General features: G+C 41.4%; 2 protein-coding genes across 19 annotated transcripts in view; one reads left to right on the top strand and one right to left on the bottom strand.

The window, feature by feature from the left end:
* Positions 1-15,866, top strand: part of ERAP1 (endoplasmic reticulum aminopeptidase 1) — a 37,405-nt gene extending 21,539 nt beyond the window's left edge. For both annotated transcript variants that reach the window (XM_055565234.1, XM_055565232.1), the window contains exons 11-19: positions 235-389; positions 2,644-2,723; positions 3,296-3,479; positions 5,173-5,329; positions 5,919-6,103; positions 7,793-7,954; positions 8,385-8,525; positions 9,073-9,154; positions 13,603-15,866. In XM_055565234.1, coding sequence (XP_055421209.1) covers positions 235-389; positions 2,644-2,723; positions 3,296-3,479; positions 5,173-5,329; positions 5,919-6,103; positions 7,793-7,954; positions 8,385-8,525; positions 9,073-9,154; positions 13,603-13,758 — 1,302 coding nt within the window. In that variant the 3' untranslated portion in view covers positions 13,759-15,866. The remainder of the gene's footprint in view (positions 1-234; positions 390-2,643; positions 2,724-3,295; positions 3,480-5,172; positions 5,330-5,918; positions 6,104-7,792; positions 7,955-8,384; positions 8,526-9,072; positions 9,155-13,602) is intronic.
* A 1,032-nt stretch (positions 15,867-16,898) lies between these two features.
* The window catches only part of CAST (calpastatin), a 133,286-nt gene continuing 130,820 nt past the window's right edge, over positions 16,899-19,364 (bottom strand). For all 17 annotated transcript variants that reach the window (XM_055565285.1, XM_055565265.1, XM_055565270.1 and 14 more), the window contains 2 exons: positions 18,325-18,390; positions 16,899-17,424 (listed from right to left, as the gene is read on the bottom strand). In XM_055565285.1, coding sequence (XP_055421260.1) covers positions 18,340-18,390 — 51 coding nt within the window. In that variant the 3' untranslated portion in view covers positions 16,899-17,424; positions 18,325-18,339. The remainder of the gene's footprint in view (positions 17,425-18,324; positions 18,391-19,364) is intronic.

Raw genomic sequence — 19,364 nt, 5'->3', positions numbered from 1 at the left:
GGTACTTGTTTTTAAGACAGAAGAAAGGGAGAGAATGAAAAGCGAATAGTTGGTGCTCTGATGGATATGCTATGGCTGGAGCCAGCAGGGGAAGGGAGCGGGCTTGGGTCTGGGAGCAGAGGAAGGGACAGAGAAGAGCTTCATTGGCTGCAGCCCCTGCAAGCTCAAGCTTGGGCTCTCTTCTTAGAGGTGGGTCCAAGTAGTTCACATATCTGCCTTTTTCTCATAAACCAGCACTGGCGACAGGAAGGCCTTGATGTGAAAACCATGATGAACACCTGGACGCTGCAGAAGGGTTTCCCCCTGATAACCATCACTGTGAGAGGCAGGAACGTACATATGAAGCAAGAGTACTATGTGAAAGGTGTGGCCGATGCCACAGAAACCGGGTAAGGTTCACAGGGAGAAGCTCATTTGTTGCCTCGGTAATGACGTCTGCCTGGTAGGATGAACCCTTGTTTTTGAACTAGTACCCTTCCCTTTGTTGCAAAACACGTTAATCAAATCTAAATACCCTATGAAGTTGACTTACACACCACCATCTTTTCAAAAGGATAAAGATGATATATAATTACTTTAACATTCTCATGGTTTGTAGTTAGACATGATGGTAATTTTCAGTTACTGGATTGAAGTCAGCTCTAAGCATTTGTCTAAATTACAACAGTGCCTGTCAGTAGGGTTGGAGCAAGGACATCAACATTCAGGGGATTTCCGGGAAACGCAAGAGACTTGATTCTCTTCTTTGCCAGTCTGATTTGGATCCCCAAACCTGTTTGTCAGCTTGACACTACAGAGGACATTGCTGGAAATAAGACACTGCAACTTGACTGACGCTGCTGCTGCTGCTGCTAAGTCGCCTCAGTCGTGTCCGACTCTGTGCGACCCCATAGACGGCAGCCCACCAGGCTCCCCCAATCCTGGGATTCTCCAGGCAAGAACACTGGGGTGGGTTGCCATTTCCTTCTCCAAGGCATGAAAGTGAAAAGTGAAAATGAAGTCGCTCAGTCGCTGGATGGACACTGTTAAAATTTTTTTTTTTTGAAATGATTTCAGACCTCTGGAGAAGTTATAAGGAGAGCAAAGAATTCCCATATAATCTTGGCCCAGATATGTGTTAACTCTTCACCACATTTATTTTATATGTCTATATATAACCTAAAATATCAAACAATTCCAAAAATATGATCTTTATTTCTCTCTGTATATATGGCAAACATATTTTTAACTGTTTGAGAGTAAGTTGGAGGCATGATTCCTCTTCACTCTGAGATACTTCAATGTGTTGTTCAGTTGTTAAGTCGTGTCCAACCCTGTGACTTCATAAACTGCAGAATGCCAGGCTTCTCTGGCTCTCACTATCTACCGGAGTTTGCTAAACTCATGTCCATTGAGTCAGTGATGCCATCCAACCATCTCATCCTCTGCTGCCCCCTTCTCCTTTTGCCTTCAATCTTTCCCAGCATCAGGGTATTTTCCAGTGAATCAGCTCTTCACATCAGGTGGCCAAATTATTGGAGCTTCAGCTTCAGCATCAGTCCTTCCAATGAATATTCAGGGTTGATTTCCTTTAGGATTGACTGGTTTGATCCCCTTGCTGTCCAAGGGACTCTCAAGAGTCTTCTCCAACACCACAGTTCAAAAGCATCAATTCTTCGGCGCTCAGCCTCTTTATGGTTCAACTCTCACATCCATACATGACTACTGGAAAAACCATAGCTTTCACTACACGGATCTTTGTTGGCAAAGTGATGTCTCTGCTTTGTAATATGCTGTCTAGGTTTGTCATAGCTTTTCTTTCAAGGAGCAAGCGTCTTTTAATTTCCTGGCTGCAGTCACTGTCTGCAGCCCAAGAAAATAAAATCAGTTACTGTTTCCACTATTTCCCCATCTATTTGTCATAAGTAGTATTTTCTAAAAAGAAGAAAATTGATTTATATAATCACAGAACCTTTATCAAAATTATGAAATGAACTTGATATAATACTATTATCAAATGTATCAACCTTATTCAACTTTACTCAGTGGTCCTAATCATGTCTTTATAGCAAAAGAAAAAAAAAGAAAAAACCTGGTTCAGGATTTAATATAGGATCAGATTGTATTACTTGTCACATCTCTTTAGTTCTTTGATTTCTGAACCAGTTCCTTAGTCTGTCTTTCTTGACCTTGATATTTTTGAAGAGTAGAGGATAGCTATTTTAAAGACTGTCCTTTAATTTGGGTTTTCTGCTGGTTTTATTTTTTCACAGTCAGATTCAGCTTGTGCATCCTTGGCAGGAATTCCACGGAAGTGATGCTGTGCTCTTCTGAGTATATGATTTAGTAGAAGGCACAGGCTGTCAACTCCCCTACTTCTGGTGGTCTCACTTTACAGTCACGCCCCCTGAGATCTCTGTGAGACTATCAGGGCTCCCTTGAGTCCAGATTCCTAGCTCTATTCAAGGAGTCCAAGAAGAATGAATCGAACCCGAACTGGCAGCTCCCACAAAGCTGGAAATGGGCTGGGATGTTTTGAGCTCTTAACTCTAGCTGTTTCGGGTACCCTCTTTCTTTAAACAAGCCAGTGCCTGGCACATGGTGGGTGATTTAGGAACTGCTTGCATTGAATCGCAAGTCAACTGCCTGTCTTCCTTTTCTTAGGTTCCTGTGGCATGTCCCACTGACATTCATTACCAGCAAATCAGACGCAGTCCAACGCTTTTTGCTGAAGACAAGAACAGGTAATTTATTGTGGGCCTAACTAGTGTACTTCAAGAAGGAACCGTTTAAATGTATAGGATTTAGATAATCAGTTTTCCTGGGTATTTATCTTGGTTAAAACAAAAATGATCGAGTCAGACTTCATCTTCAGCAGATCCCTGACTTTCAATTTCTAGTGAAGAATATAGGTTTGAAAATACTGTCCGGTTGCAAAAAAGAAGGCCAATATCTTGCCAGGTAGGGAATAAAACAGGTGAGTTATATAATGCTGAGGAGGAGAGACACTTGGGAAAATCGCCCCTGACTTTAACATTGATGGGTTGTATCATACATGGGGCCTGAAACATGGCAGCATTCTTCTCATAAGTCTATAAATCTCACAAAATTCATGTCTTAAACTAGTATTGGCTTTTGTCTATTGGGATGCTGTTTTCTGGTTTCTTAAAGCAGTGCGTTCAATATGAAACTCATTTCAGTGTTAAAGTTGTTGAGTATTAAGCCTGCCTTTAGTTTCCTTGTCCAGTCTCTGATCAGAAAAGCTTTTACCAGTCAAGAGAGAAAACGGAGCTGTGATTTACTTTATTTGCTCTAGATGTGCTCATCCTCCCAGAAGAGGTGGAATGGATCAAATTTAATGTCGGAATGAATGGCTATTACATTGTGCATTATGAGGATGATGGATGGGACTCTCTGACTGGCCTTTTAAAAGGAACACACACAGCAATCAGCAGTAACGATCGGGCCAGTCTCATTAACAATGCATTTCAGCTTGTCAGGTAATGCAAGCCCCCCTCACAGTCTTGGTTTATTCCTGAAAGCTGCTGTTATCGTTCAAATCTCTGATTTCTAAAGATGAAAACGATTGAGTGCTAATAAGAAATTGAAGGATGTTTTCTCCCAATTTCTCCTAACAATTCAGGGTTGCTTTTAGCCTCAGGATTAACCTCTTATCTGTGTCTGCTGAGGACAGAGGTAAAGAAAGGAATCTGTATTTTAATCTTTTTCATTAACAACTTGGATCAGATGAAGGCAGAACTGTAGAAAACCACGAGACCGACATCCCGGAGAAGTCCCTTGCCTGGCCCTTAAAGCCTAGCCCAGCAGCTTTTCCTGGCCTTGCTGTATGTAACAGATCAGGTTTCTACCTGCCGGGTGAAGGCTTCTTAGAAGACTAAGGTCGCCCAGACCCAAGCTGTCGTCATTACATCTCTTGGACTAAAGGAGAGCAGTTCCCCTGTCCCACCCCCACGCTCCCATGCTACCCAAACTGGATGCCTGGACGTCACAGCATCTTTATGGCATGTAGCTCATAGGACATGGTCCAGCCAAATGACCTTTGAGTGGGAGAGGATAATGTTCACTTTTTTTTTTTGCCCCATAACACTGGCTTTTCAGGAATCTTCCCCATGCCTAAAACTCAAACTTCTTCACTCTTTAGGTAGAAGTGACGTCCAAGAGGAATCCCCCAAGTGGGAGAGAATACTGTAATTCTCAGCTCCATGTCTCTCTGCTCTAAAATGTTGAGTTCTTCCAGTGACAGAAATCAGTGGGAGGTAAAGAAAGGGGTTGCTTATGAAGCCGTTTCTGCCTGCCTGAATATATTCCCCTCCGCAGCGCACCGCTGCTTAAATCACTGTTTACTTATGTGAGTGTGTACCCTACCACTGAGGCTTTTAAGACCAACTCTCATTATAATGATGAATTTTTTAGATCTATATTCAGTTTCTTTTTTATTTGTAAAAAATTTTTTTAATTGATTTATGTTAATTGGAGGCTAATTACTTTACAATATTGTATTGGTTTTGCCATACATTGACATGAGTCAGCCACAGGTGTACATGTGTCCCTCATCCTGAAGCCCCCTCCCACCTCCCTCCCTATCCCATCCCTCTGGGTCATCCCAGTGCACCAGCCCAGAGCACCCTGTATCATGCATCGAACCTGGACTGGCGATCTGTTTCACATGTGATAAGATACATGTTTCAATGCTCTTCTCTCAAATCATCCCACCCTTGCCTTCCCCCACAGAGTCCAAAATTCTGTTCTTATATTCCATTTCTGTTTGAAACGGAGATGAGGATGTGTTAACTCCAGGGACTCATACTGCTGACTGAGTGGCAGCGTCTCTGGTGAAGCTTCCTGAGGGATCTTCGGTCACAGTTCCCGTTTCACTCTGGCAGTCCAGCACGGTTTGGTGTTTCCTATAGGGACAGATGCTGACCTGCTGCCATTGTGTCTTAACCACAACTAGCAGAGCTGGTGAACCCTAGCTCTGCTATTCGAGAAAGTTCCTTGCCATGTGTGTTATGTTTGACAGGAAAGCTATTAGAATAAAGGTCATTATCTGTAAGGAGTTGTCTGTATCTGACTGAATATTTTGCTGGAAGCTTGTTAAAATAACTTTTGAAGCAAATAGTTGATTTCCTGGATTTTTCTTTCAAACTGCTAACCCCGGTGTCTCTTGACCAGCATTGGAAAGCTGTCAATTGAAAAAGCCTTGGATTTAACCTTGTACCTGAAGCATGAAACTGAAATCATGCCAGTGTTTCAAGGTTTGAATGAGCTGATACCGATGTATAAGTTAATGGAGAAGAGAGAGATGAATGAAGTGGAAACTCAATTCAAGGTAAAAGGCTGGAATAAATTGAATAGTTTTAGATAACTGGTTTGCTTTGGTGTGGGTGTGGAAAAGATTTCTTACCATGGTGTATATTTTATACATGTCTTGACATATTTTAAAGAAAATCGCCATTATCTCCATATCTGAGTTGACCTGTGAGGATTTCGGTTTTATTTTGGCACTAAAAACAGGCATGGCACTGTCAGATCCTTTTCTTAAGTTTCAGGGGCTTGTCATTCCCTTGTGTGGCTAATTCTTTTTGTCATTTTACTTCGGTATTGTGATGGTTGCTCTTAAGATTTTCTGGGACTCAGGTACTTAAGCAGGAGGCACACAGTTGTTACTTTTGGCAAAAGGTCATAAAGTCTTGTTGTATAATTGCTCTCAAAATGTCACATCGACTGTCTCTTTTACTGTGTTTTGAAAGTGGCAGCCCATCCTGATTTTAAGTAGACTAAGTATATGTTTATACGATGGTCATGGTTTTGAAAATCTGAGTTGGCCTAAGCTTTAAGAAGCAATCCCCATCACCCGAGGGTGTACTGAGTTCTATAAAACCACGAGATGACTGGTGACCGGTGTGGCTTTCCCACAGGCCTTTCTCATCAGGCTGCTGAGGGACCTCATTGACAAGCAGACGTGGACGGATGAGGGCTCCGTCTCGGAGCGAATGCTGCGGAGTCAGCTGCTCCTCCTTGCCTGCGTGCGCAAGTACCAGCCCTGCGTGCAGAAGGCAGAAGGCTATTTCAGACAGTGGCAGGAAGCCGGTGGAAACCTCAGGTCTGTTTTTTTTGACCAACTAGTTTGTTCATGTAAGGGGTATCTTTTCTGTTTTCCATCATCATGACTCAATGTTGGGGGCAAAAAAGAAACAAGTATGGATAAGACTCTTGTGCTCTTTGGGGAAAATATATATATTTTTTCTTTTAGATTTATCTATGCCCCTCTTAAATTTCTGCTCGAAGAAATGCTAAGAGGAAACTTCTATGCATAAAAGTCAAATATCTGAACAGTTAGAATGGGATTAGAATATTTACAGGGGGTTTTTGTATAGCTAAGGATACAAAAGGGCTTCCTTTGTGGCTCAGCTGGTAAAGAATCTGCCTGCAATGTGGGAGACTGGGGATCAATCCCTGGGTTGGGAAGATCCCCTGGAGCTAAGGGAAAGGCTAACCACTCCATGATTCTGGCCTGGAGAGTTCCATGAACTTTATAGTCCATGGGGTCACAAAGAGTCAGGACACAACTGAGCGACTTTCACTTGGACCCAGATAATCCTTTCTTTTGGGTTTCCCTGATAGCTCAGTCGGTAAAGGCTGCCTGCAATGCAGGAGACCCCAGTTCTATTGGGGTCGGGAAGATCTTCTGGAGAAGGGATAGGCTACCCACTCCTGTCTTCTTGGTTTTTCCTGGTGGCTCAGCTGGTGAAGAATCCGCCTGTAATGCAGGAGACCTGGGTTCGATCCCTGAGTTGGGAAGATCTCCTGGAGCAGGGAAAGGCTACCCACTCCAGTATTCTTGCCTGGGGAATTCCATGGACTAGGTGGCAAAGTGTGACACGACTCTCACACGAGTGACATGGGGTGGCAAAGAGTCGGACACGACTGAGCAACTTTCACTTCGCTTCACTTCAAGGATACAAAGGTGGCTTCTCAGGTGGTTCTAGTGGTAAAGAACCTGCCTGCCAATGCAGGAGATGCAAGAGACATAGGTTCTATCCCTGGGTTGGGAAGATCTCCTGGAGTAGAAAATGGCAAACTGTTACAGTATTCTTGCCAGGATAATCCCATGGACAGAGGAGCCTGGCAAAGTCAGACATGACTGAGTGCACACGCGCATGCACACACACACACACACACACACACACACACAAGGATACAAAACCTTGTTAGACTGAGACAGCTGTGCTGGACAGGAAGAGAGGCAGTGCCTCTCATCGGAGCTTTTTCAGGCTTCTCAAGCTCTGGACAGGTGGGGAGGGGACACAGAGGGATATGGGGCAGGGACCAAGTCCTTTTACATTTGTGGCTTAAATCCCATGCAGGAAATACTAAGCTAACAATATACACACTTCCATTTAAAGAAGTGCCTGCAAACAGTGGTCCTATTGGGTTCCTGACTTTTGTTCATAGACTTCATCTTAAGTCTAGTTTGAATTTTTTTTCTTTTGTCTTGAAAAGTGACTACCTATTGAGTCACTTGGCATCATTCAAGTATGTTAGAAACAGATGTATTTAAAGAAGTGGCATTTCACAGTGTATTTTTGAGAAAGCTACTTAAAACCTAATTTCAGTTACTCTTTCTTGCCTCTTTCATAAAATGTTACTGAAGGAAAGAGGTTGTTTTTGTTTATATTTCCAAGCACACATCTCTGATTGTGGAGCGGTTTATCACTTCCTAAGTAAGTCTCCTGCACGCAAACACACTTCCTTCATCCTAGCCTCTCTCCTGCTGTGTTCTTTTTCACAGCCTGCCCAACGATGTGACCTTGGCAGTGTTTGCTGTGGGGGCCCAGACCCTCGAAGGATGGGATTTTCTTTATAGTAAATACCAGTCGTCATTGTCCAGTACCGAGAAAAACCAAATTGAATTTGCTCTCTGTATCAGCCAAAATAAAGAAAAGCTTCAGTGGTGAGTAATTCATTCATGTTCATGTAGCCAAGAGGAACTAAATGAGAGCAGATCCTTCTGGCATCTATTTTCATTCTCTTGGCCAGGAACCGCGTTTTCTGCTGGGAACATTTATGCAGGAGGGAGCACATCTAATGTGTATGGTAAATAATTAGGGAGCAGCGAGTGTTAGGAAAAATATTTTGAGGAGTATGTATTTGTGTATCTTTAACACATTTAGAAATATATACTTGGTTTCCTTATTTAGCCACTTGTGAGCAAAAAGAGAGAATATATGAGAAGGGGTGTTGTAAATATAAATGTTAGTTTTTATTATTATGTGGCTATAGTGAGTTTCTCAGCTTTTTTTCTTTCACAAATCATTGTATTAAAAAGTTCAGAACTTTTTCCAGGGCCTCTTCATTGCTAACACGTCTCTTAATCATTCTAGGCTACTAGATCAAAGTTTTAAGGGAGATGTAATAAAAACTCAAGAGTTTCCAGATATTCTTAGAGCTATTGGCAGAAACCCAGTGGGATATCCGTTGGCCTGGCAGTTTCTGAGGGAAAACTGGAACAAACTTGTACAAAAGTAAGTCCTGCCAAAAACTGTGCCGTGACTGGGAAAAATTCCTGAACCTCGCTGTGTTTTAGCCGAGTTTGTCAGATACCAGGGGTTATCCAAAGGGATTCTTTTGACTGAAGATAGGAGATAGAGGTACCCAAAATATCCTTAGAAAATATGAAACTCTTATTCAGTGCTAACTAGTGGATCTGGGTGGTCAAGTTTTTCACGCCACGTGGAATAATCTCTTCCTGTACCCTGTGAACTATATGAAGCCTTCTTCTGCACAGTTCAATCCAAGTCTTCTATTTAGTACTTGCGCATTGCATCTGCCTTTATAAGTAGCACTTATTACTTGTGTCATTTTCTTTTGGGTACTTAAGCTTTTATTCAGTGGCTGGTGTGTTTATTTTTTACAACTAGATCTTAGCCCCTTGGAGCTAAGGATCATGTCGTATCTTTTTCATGCCTAACTAGTGTTTGGTGGATTGCTATAACATATGTTGAGGCACTTCAAAGTACATATGGAATGAGCAAATACTTCATAATACATTTTGACAATTTCTATTTCTAGGTTTGAACTTGGCTCAAATTCCATAGCCTACATGGTAACGGGAACAACAAATCAGTTCTCAACAAGAGCACGGCTCGAAGAGGTAAAAAAAAATAAAAATAAATAAAAATATTTCTTTTTAAACCTAAGTGACAGTTAGCTACTAGGTTATCTAATAAATAGGGGATCAGCAAAATACTTGAAGGGCCTGCTGAGTTAGAAATGAATTTTGTCACTGAGTGCATGTTCTTTCTGGATGTGTGTTTTGTTCAGTATGGTGGTTTTGATTTTAGCAAAAAATCAATTACAAATAATTGAAAGCGGTGCCTCTCCCCAAACATAGAAGTCTTAGCTCTGCCATTGGAAAGTTTAGGGCTTAAAAAAATTACTTTAGACATCTAATCCCTGTTTGCTGCTGCTAAGTCGCTTCAGTCATGTCCGACTCTGTGCGACCCCATAGATGGCAGCCCACCAGGCTCCGCCATCCCTGGGATTCTCCAGGCAAGAACACTGGAGTGGATTGCCATTTCCTTCTCCAATGCATGAAAGTGAAAAGTGAAAGTGAAGTTGCTCAGTCATGTCCGACTCTTCGCAACCCCATGGACTGCAGCCTATCAGGCTCCTCCGTCCATGGGATTTTCCAGGCAAGAGTACTAGAGTGGGGTGCCATTGCCTTCTCCGCTAATCCCTGTTTAGGATGTTAAAAGTGATTATTGGAGGAATAAGTGACTGAAGTGATCATCTACGTTATTTTGAAAGAGGCTGGTCTGGAAACTAGGTTCTCCATTATTCAAGCTCATGGTTTCCCATTACTTACTTTATGTACTATATACTTTCAGAAAGAATTTTAGGCCACTTGTAAAATCTGTATATAAAACAATGTTAACAAAAAGCTGCATAATGTTCAGAAAGAGTTAATTGTATGAGGGATTTATGCTGGGGACAATTTATTGCAGTTGTACTCTACATTTATCACAGCTTCCTAGCAGCCAAGGAAAGATGAAAAAACAGTATGAGTTATTGTCAGGCAAGAGAGACCCATGGAACATGCAAAGTTTCCACAAAAGCAAACTTTTCAGTCTTAATGGGTCATTTTGTTGTGGTGCATGTGTGTGTGCTCAGCCACTTCAGTTGTGTCCAACTCTTTGCGACGCTATGGACTGTAGGCTCCTCTGTCCGTGGGATTCTCCAGGCAAGAATACTGGAGTGGGTTGCCATGCTGTTCTCCAGGGGATCTTCCCAACTCAGGGATCAAACCCTCAGCTCCTACAACTCCTGCATTGCAGGCAGATTCTTTACCCACTGAGCCACCTGGGAAGCCTGGCTCTCCTCTAACAGTGTTTGTTCTCTATAGTAAAGTTGTAGAACACATTTTACATGGCTTTAAAAATGTTGCATTTAGATAAAAGCCAAGAGCCTAATATTCACTTTTTTAGGAATGGTTCAGTTGTGTAGTTCCATGATCTAACTGATAGAGACTGCTTTGAAAAATGAAAAAGAAATATGACAACCCTTATTTCTCCAGTAGTCTCACCCAGGCTTGTAAAATTAACTTGCACACAATAATTCAAGCTTGACCTTCTAGTGAGGTCTACGGCAGACATACTCTGTGTGATGACTGCAGAACCAGCCAGGGGCTGTGACGATGTGTAGCAACAAAAGATTTCATTTATTGATTGATCATTCATTTATTTTCTCATTAATTCATTCAAGACGTATTTCATTCTTACTCTCCAGCAGTTACGGTTTTAGGTGTCAGGGCTAGTGATGAAACAGGATATACAAAGTCCCTGTCCTCACAGAGCTTATATTCTACCAGGAGAATCAGACAGTCAGGAACACATCAGCCTATGTCAGGTAGTTATATGCCCTGAAGATGAATAAGGCAGGGGAAGGAGAGTGACTGAGTGGGTAAGGGATGATGCTGTTCTGTGGGATGATGAGTGGGCGTGTGAGCAGGTGCAGACGGAAATGGAGACGTTTAGGAGGAGAGTGTTGTGTGCAGAGGAAGCATCAGGTACAAAACCCCTGCGTCAGGACATGTAAATGAAAGAGCCTGACATGTTATCAGAATGGGACGTGTGGTGCTGACATTTAAATGCAGGCACCATCCCGAGCCCTTCCTTCCCCTTGCCTCCACTTCCTCCTGAGTCCTGTTGGCTCTGCTTCCGGCTGTCCATCCTCTCTGCGCCTCGCTGCTCTTAGCGCAGCCAAGCCTTTCTCATCTCTTGCCTGGGTCTACAGTGATAACCTCCTGACAGGCCTTCCTCCTACCACTTGGCCAGCACCAAACCATTTTCCATCCTGAAAACCAACCCACGGTGGACTGACCCTTTCTTGGAACTCTTGCCCGTTGCTCTTAACGTCTCAAACCTCTCCTTCCCGTGTGGGTGAGTCCACAATGACCTGGCCCCGGCCCACCTCTCTGGCTCATTCCCGCACACTTCTGTGTTCGCCATCTCAGCCATTCAGCCTCCCTCTGCTCCTGGGCCCCACTGGGTGTTTCTCCCAGCTCGAAGCCTCCGCACTTTTTCCTTCTTCTTCCTGGCTTGCTCTGTCCCCAGCTTTAGACTGGGAAGGTTCGTTTTATTCTTAGAGGCCCGAGCTCAAGTGTCATTACCTCTGCAGACCACTTTGTCAAAGGCAGGCCACCTCCTCCCCAGTTGCGATCATGGCCTGGGCTTATTTTTCTCCACTGCAGTGCGGTCATCCTAGTTCACTTCTTGTCTCCTCTGGCAGACTGTAAGCTCCGTGAGGACAGGGTGCTCGCCTGACTCATGGCCTCATCCTCAGTGTCTTGTGCAGTAATTAAGCCAGAGGAATGAGGAAGTACCAGAGTCAGTGTTCATGAAGAAACGGATGTGGGTGAGTCCCTGGTACACCCTCTGGGCTTTAGGTTCCACACTTCACCCACATTACACAATGGCATCCTCACCATCACTCTGCAGTGTTACAGATGAGCAATCTGAGTCCTGGAGAAGTTAATCATTTACCCCACCCATATATCAGGCTGCTTATTGCACAGAAAATGTTCTCAAGGAGGTGTGTGAATCATCTATGTCCTCAGCTGAGATGCTGGATTTCCCAAGGCAGATGAAGATAGGAGTGATAAATCTGGGTCCGGAAAAGTTGAAAGGCAGGGGTGAACAACCGGCTTTATTAGAGCTCTTATAGGCATCTTTTAGTACTATCGTGTTAAGCTTCTTTAGGACTAATTAATTTGACCAATTAGTAAAACCGTTGTGGTTTGACTAAAGTGTGCCTAGAGTGATTTTTAAATTTTTTACATTTTATTGAAGTATAGTTGATTTACAATGTTAATTTTTCTTGCATAGCAAAGTGACTCAGCCACACACATTTTCTTTTTCATATTCTTTTCCTTGATGGTTTATCGAAGGATATTGCCCAGAGTGATTTTTTAAATAGCATATTAATTAATCTTGAATTCTGATAGAAAAACAGTAGGTTGAGCTACAATTTAAGGCAGGACAATGAAGCAGGGTGTTCTCTAGGTTGTTATAGGGGGAAGGCATGCCTTCAGCTCACTGAAAAGTTCTATTTAGATTTAATTTTAAAACAACCCTGAATCATTTCTTAAAATTGGAATTTGATCTTTCAAAAGCCTATTCTTCCCCACCTCCTCTCCCCAAACTTATGATTATGACATGGATTTTTAAGGAATTAACTGTCTGGAATCCATGCTGAATAAATAAAACATCTTGGCCGAGACTTGCTTCCTGTCTACGAAATCAAAAATTGATGGATTAATGCTGTGAAAATTTATGGGAAAAGGTTAAGAACCCTTGATGGTGAGAGAGAGTAGCACAATGGTCAATGCTTTTGCCAAGCCAACCTATTCCTCCTGTGAGCTTAAAGGGGATAAAACACCCAGCAGAGAAACAACAGCAGATATTTTCGAGGAGATAGACAAACGACTCTTATCTCTCTAAAACCGTGGGGAATGTTGTGTGGATTTTATCTTGAGGGAACAATACATCAATTGTGGATTAGGAGAAAAAAAATTGGCAAGGTTTGGGGTATTACCACCATAACTTGCTAAGAACCCCGCTCCCTGCAGTGTTTCTATAATAACATATGTGGCCAGGGCCATAGAGAAAGACTGCACTTTATGTCGCTGAAACTGTTTGGCTTGGCAAAGAAGAGATTCTGCACATTCTGCTTTTTTCAGACACGTTTAAAAATGTTAAGTTTGCATCAGTGCATATGTCACAGATGACACATAAAATAGATACACAAGATTAAAACTTAATTATAAAATGGTAAACCCCGAAGTCTTTTAGAATCTGGCAACTGTGAATAAATTTTAAAAAGCTGCAGAGAGAAAAAAAAAACACAACGCTTGACATCATGAGGCATGAGCTCATTTCAGAGCTCAAGTTTATGTACATAATCGTATCCAGACACCTGGCCCTGCCTTCTCTGTAGAATTTTGACAAATGCTGGAATTCTGGCTTCAGTTTTAACTAGCCTGAACTTACATTTGTGTAACCTGAAAGCAAAATTTTAAAAGCCTGATTTTTCCCCCACAAGGTAAAAGAATTCTTCAGCTCTTTGAAGGAAAACGGGTCTCAGCTCCGTTGTGTTCAACAAACCATCGAAACTATCGAGGAAAACATACGTTGGATGGATAAGAATTTTGATAAGATCAGAGCGTGGCTGCAAAATGAGAAGCTTAATCTGCTATAATGGTTCGGCTCTTGGTCGGTTCCTGTGATGTGTAATCTGCAAACTTTTGTTGAATGTGAATATTTTTGAAGTGGAGATGGGCCAGCTTGGCACCCACTGAAGATGCTTCTTGCCCCTTCAATTCATTTCACTCCTTCCTTTTCGTGAAGACCGCTGCTTCACGTTTTCCTCAGGGAGTTGCTGCCACCGCATGTTCCATTATAGGTGTGACCCCGAAATGTACACCCAGGTCAGGGGTTCCCTACTGTGGAGAAGTAAAGTTCCTTTTTCTTCTTATATTGTATACTGAAGCCCCGTGGTCTCTACACCCCTGCTCCCCACGCATTTGTCATTTGTTCGCTGCTGCGTCAGTCTCCTCAACAGTGATGACTACTGAACCATGAACCCCTGGGGCGCTCACTGAGCCAGAACGCCCCCTCTCCATCCAACTTTCTCCCGCTTGCTGCCTGCCCAGGGGCAGACCTGTCCGGCCACATCACGAGGCTTCCCTGTCCTCCAGCTTTGGCTGCACTCCCAGGAGGGCAGATCAGAGCTGGGGTTGGGGAGAGAGCAGGTGAGGGTCTTTACTGCCCCCTCCCTTGCAGGTAGTCTCAGGCTGGCCTCCAGCCAAAGGGCTCAGCTCCAGGGAGGTGGCCCTCTTTCCCACCAGCCTTCTGCATCTCTGTGCCAGTAAGACTCTTTCTTCTCTCAACTCTGCAGGGGGAAACGGAAGCCTGGCTTTCATTAGTCCTGTCTGGACTCATGGTTTTCATACAGCCTGCTCATATTCTTGTTTAAAAACAAAACAAAAACTCCACAAACACCTTCCACAGACCCCTCCTGAGATAATCCTAATTAGAGGGTGCCATCTGTTTCCTCAAGGCCACCGACCAGCAGTGTCCCTTCTGAAAAAGCAGAGTGCTTTCAGGTCTAGGAGAGAAACCTTTCATTGGAAGTTGAACCTGAGAGCTATTGATCCTTCGGTAGGTGATGCTCCCCTCCCTGTTTCTTATTTGGTCTGGTTTCAGTTCAGTTCAGTCGCTCAGTTGTGTCCCCATGGACTCTTTGTGACCCCATGGACTGCAGCACGCCAGGCCTCCCTGTCCATCACCAGTTCCTGGAGTTTACTCAAACTCATGTCCATTGAGTCGGTGATGCCATCCAACTGTTGAAGAAGTGACTCATTTGAAAAGACCCTGATGCTGGGAAAGACTGAAGGCAGGAGGAGATGGGGCCGACAGAGGATGAGATGGTCTGGTTTATAATCCCTAAATAACTTGTTGTTTACTGCCAGTGGGCACTGCAGACTCTACTAAATGTAAGCTACTGTGAAATGGAAACGACTTGCTTATATCAGCCTAAGCGAAGACCAGGTATGGTGGTGTTGGAGTTGAAATCTTTTATGAGTTTAATATATTGCAAAACTTAAGATAAAGGAATAGGATATGAAAAATGTCAATGTGTTCTAATACACTATGGAATAGAAGGTCTTTTCTGGACATAAATGTGTTTATAATTCCATTTTCACACATACTGCCTGACTTAATGGTTTAAGAACGAAAAAACAGAAATCACTGGTCATTTCTACCCCCCAGGTGTTTTCCTTCTAAAAAACATACAAAGCCAAGATTTTAATGTAAAATACTTTCCTTTAATTGCATCTTGTATCTTGAGTAATGAAACATGGAAATAGTGGTTTTCAGTTTTGGTCACCTGAGGAACCTATTTTCATTTGCTTTTGGAGAAGTCCATTTTCTAAAGAGACACACATCACCGCAACAATGTGCAAAACCCTTTTTGGTAATAAAAAATGTTATTTACCTCTAAGCAAATATTTGCAATTATTTACTGCAAATTAGATGGGTAAAAAGGACTGATTTAGATCCTGTAGCTTACTCAGTTCATCATTAATTACCAGCAGACACCCAAGTCTTGAAGACATTTTGACTAAACAAAAGGCATATTCAGAGAACCTTAAATAAATGTTTACTTTTACAGGCATTTCTTAAAATCTCTGGATTTGGTATGTAATTAAAAAAACACTTTATATATGCATGTAAATTAATAATACTGGAGTCATATCTTTGCAAACACATCTGTCAATGTCAAAGGTTTCATTTTTTTTTTTTTTAAACAACTTTGTACTACTTACAGACACATAGTCAAAATCCCTCAGCAAAAGTGTTTATTTTCTTGTTAGTGCCTTGAAAAGGTCTGTTTAAATTACCATAATCCTGGCTTATATTTCCCAGATTTAGACTAATAATGCCTTTACCTCTCATGAGATGAAGACAGAGCATTTGAAGTGGATGAAGTTTGCAATCTCAGGCATATGCATGATTTTTAAAGAGAATTGTTAGTATTGATAGAATTGGATACCCATTATGAATAGTATTGTTATTTTGCTTGCCTCCTACCCCATTAGACAGTATCAGTGATACTACTTATTTTTAGTGAAATTGCCAAGTCCTAAGAAATAGTTTAAACAGATGCGAAGGAAGGCTGTACTCTCTGAAAGCAGGAATTCCAAATCAGTTTTATGATGTGTACCTGATATCTTTTCCTGCGTTCACTATCAGAAAATGAAGATGGGATTTTGATAATTTAATTTCATCAGTGCTATGTTCATCAACCATTCAGAAAAATATGAGAAACCTTTCCAAGTTGTGGGAATCAGACCCTCCCTAGTTCTTAAATGGCTATGGGGGGAAAAAAAAACAGATTTTTTTTTTTAATGTTAAAAAGATCTTTTTTCTTTATTTTTAAGCAGAAGTTTGTTTTTGTATTTGGTAATAAACCCAACTTCCATTAAGCCACATGCTGTACAGCGCAAGACTCATGTGGCAATGGCTGTACGCTAACAGCTGCTACTCAGGTTTCACAGCGAGAGGATGGCAAGCCCAGCTTAAGGCGGTCTGCGGCAGAGATCAAGCCATGTGAGTATTCTAAGCATTAGGTTTTGTTATTCTTGAAACTTGCTATGCAGTGACATAGTCTGCGTTTTGCTCTTCTGACTTGAGTCAAGTCCCGGTGGGTCTCTGCGGACAAGGTGCGGAAGTCCTAACCTCTGGCAAAGAGAAGTTCAACTTGAAAGGGGGGTGCGGCGCTTCCTGGTCTGTCCAGGGTCTCTACGATTAGCAGCTCAAAAGGAGACATGTGCCCAATGCACAGTATTTTATGATTGACTTATAAACAACAACCCAAAGGAACATCAAACACAGTTCAAAAGTCCAAGAGGAAAGGGGTCATGAGAAATCAGAACACTGAAGAACACGTGAGGCATCGTTTTCCAAATGCTAACAACAAAAATAAGTGCAAATTGAAAATACTAATGAGATTTACAGGCACTGTGGGGAGAATGTGCAAAAGTTTGCAAAGGTTTTTCCTTTTTTGTGTGCTGCTTTAAGAAACTATCAAATATATCTCTTAGAAATATAAAGTTCCTTTCTCTCCCAACTGAAGGCAATTTTTAAAAATTTAAAGTTTATCAATACTCAGTAGAATAACACAGGTGAACCAGACAAATTCAGTCTCTTTTCAGGAAAAGAATAACAGACAATGTTTAGGAGGTCAAAAGACTCAACAAATACCACTGTCTCGAAGCCACCCAGAAATTGTTTTTGTTGTCAAAGCCTTTTCTTCTTCAGAAGTCACCATCTACCTGCTGAAGATTTTATATGCAGATACCTTGAAAAATTCAAAGAAGAAAATCCAGTGAACCATTTGATAGGTTATTTTCTTATTACAGGCATAATAAATCTAAGGAGGCATTTACTATAAGCAGATATTAGAGTAGAAAATTAGAAGAAGAACTTTTTTTTTTTTTAATTTTGGAGAAAATCTTTGGAGCAGTTCTAATCAGTATACCTTCCTCTACAGGAAATAAAAGTGAATCACGGTGAGAGAGCCCAATCTAATTTAATCTACATTGTTATTTCTTTTAGATTTTTTTGCAGCAAGTAGTTATATGCTTTTGTCATTTAGAATAAGACCTCTTCTCTTTGACATTAATAAGGGCCTAGCTCTCAAGACAGATGTCAGTCTCCCTCATCCAAACCAGCTCTTCAGTTACTATAAAGTAGAATCAAACACAGGGCTTTACTTTCTAAAACTAAGATGATCACAAGTTATCAGTCTTTTCCTTTGCCCTATTCTCAAAACCCTGCAATTACCGTCAGACCGTAGGCGTGCACTTCTCACCCCACAAGTGTTTTGGGTAATATCTAGATCGTAAGGCCATTTCACCATAAGATGTAACTTGTCAATTTTGCTTTGCCACAGTAAGCTGCAGTCATGAGTATTTGGGTTTCAAAGAGTCAACTAGACTTAGATGGTCATTTTGTTTAAGAGCCTGGCCTAATATTTTAAAGAGCTTTTAATTACAAGATTAATGTTTTTAAACATTCTGGAAGCACCATTTATTGCTTTTCAGGGAATTACTCTACAGATTTCGCAGTGTCCCTTTCATTGCCAATAGCATAAAGAGAACATGAAATACTCAAGAAATGGACTTAGTTTCTCTCGCCTATAACACACGGACTGGTAGAAGGTACAGTGGTCTTCATTTGTGACAAACACCTAACTTACCAAATAGTGTGAACTTTAACTTGTACTTTTTCCATCAGCTTTTGGCTTGGAAGTTTCCTCCTTTGCCTAAAAGGACAAGCAAAAACCATCAATGAGTTCTTTATTTTCTGTATTGAGTACCCCAAACTGATCAACCAGAAGAGCTTTATGAGGAAAAATGTTTTTCAGATTTAAAAAGGTAAAAGATGGCAGTTAGCAGGGGAAAATAAGATAGTCCTTTGTGAGTATTTTATTTAGTCCAAACACTGAATTCTTCCCCTTGAAGTTTATAAACTAAAAATAACCTTAAGTGATTCTAAATGTTTTACTCTAGACTTTTGTTTTTTGTTTGAAGGCCAACATAATTGGTTTCCACTTGCAAGGCTTATTTTTCCATCTCTTCACTTTCAGTCTGTCTTTAAATTTGAAGTGAGTTTCTTATAGGCAGTATACATAGATGTGTCATGTTTTTTTATCCATTCTGCCTCTCTGTATTCTGGGGAGTTCAGCTCATTATTTTCAAAGTATTTATTAATAAGTATGTACGTATTGCCATTCTGTGAACTGTTTCTGACTGTTCTGTAGTTTCTTTGCTCTCTTTTCTCTGGCTCTCTCCTTTTGTGATTTGATGATTTCCTACAGTAGTATGTAGGTTCCTTTCTCTTTCGTGTATCTACCAAAGGTTTTCGTGTAGCTACTTTGTGGTTACCATAAGGGTTACAGTTATATTTTAAGTTGACAATCACTTAGGTTTAAATGCATTCCAAAGCTCTACAGTTTTACTCATCACCCTCATGTTTTGTTTTTGATGTCCATTTTATATCTTTTTAATCTTGTGTATCCCTTATTATAGTTAGCTGTTTTTTAAATTACTTTTGTCTTTTAAATTTCCTACTAGCTTTATCAGTGATTAATACACCACCTTTACATTAAATTATTCTGAATTTTGCTGTATATTAACCTTTACCAGTGAGATTTATACTTCGATTGTTCTCCCATTACTAATTAGCACCCTTTTCAGCTTAAAGAAGTCTTTTTAACATTACTTATAAAACTGGTTT

The sequence above is a fragment of the Bubalus kerabau genome, chromosome 1 (genome assembly GCF_029407905.1).
Source record: "Bubalus kerabau isolate K-KA32 ecotype Philippines breed swamp buffalo chromosome 1, PCC_UOA_SB_1v2, whole genome shotgun sequence".
Classification (NCBI taxonomy): Eukaryota; Metazoa; Chordata; class Mammalia; order Artiodactyla; family Bovidae; genus Bubalus; species Bubalus kerabau.
Note: the sequence above shows the minus strand (reverse complement) of the source record. Positions and strands in the feature narration are given on the sequence as shown.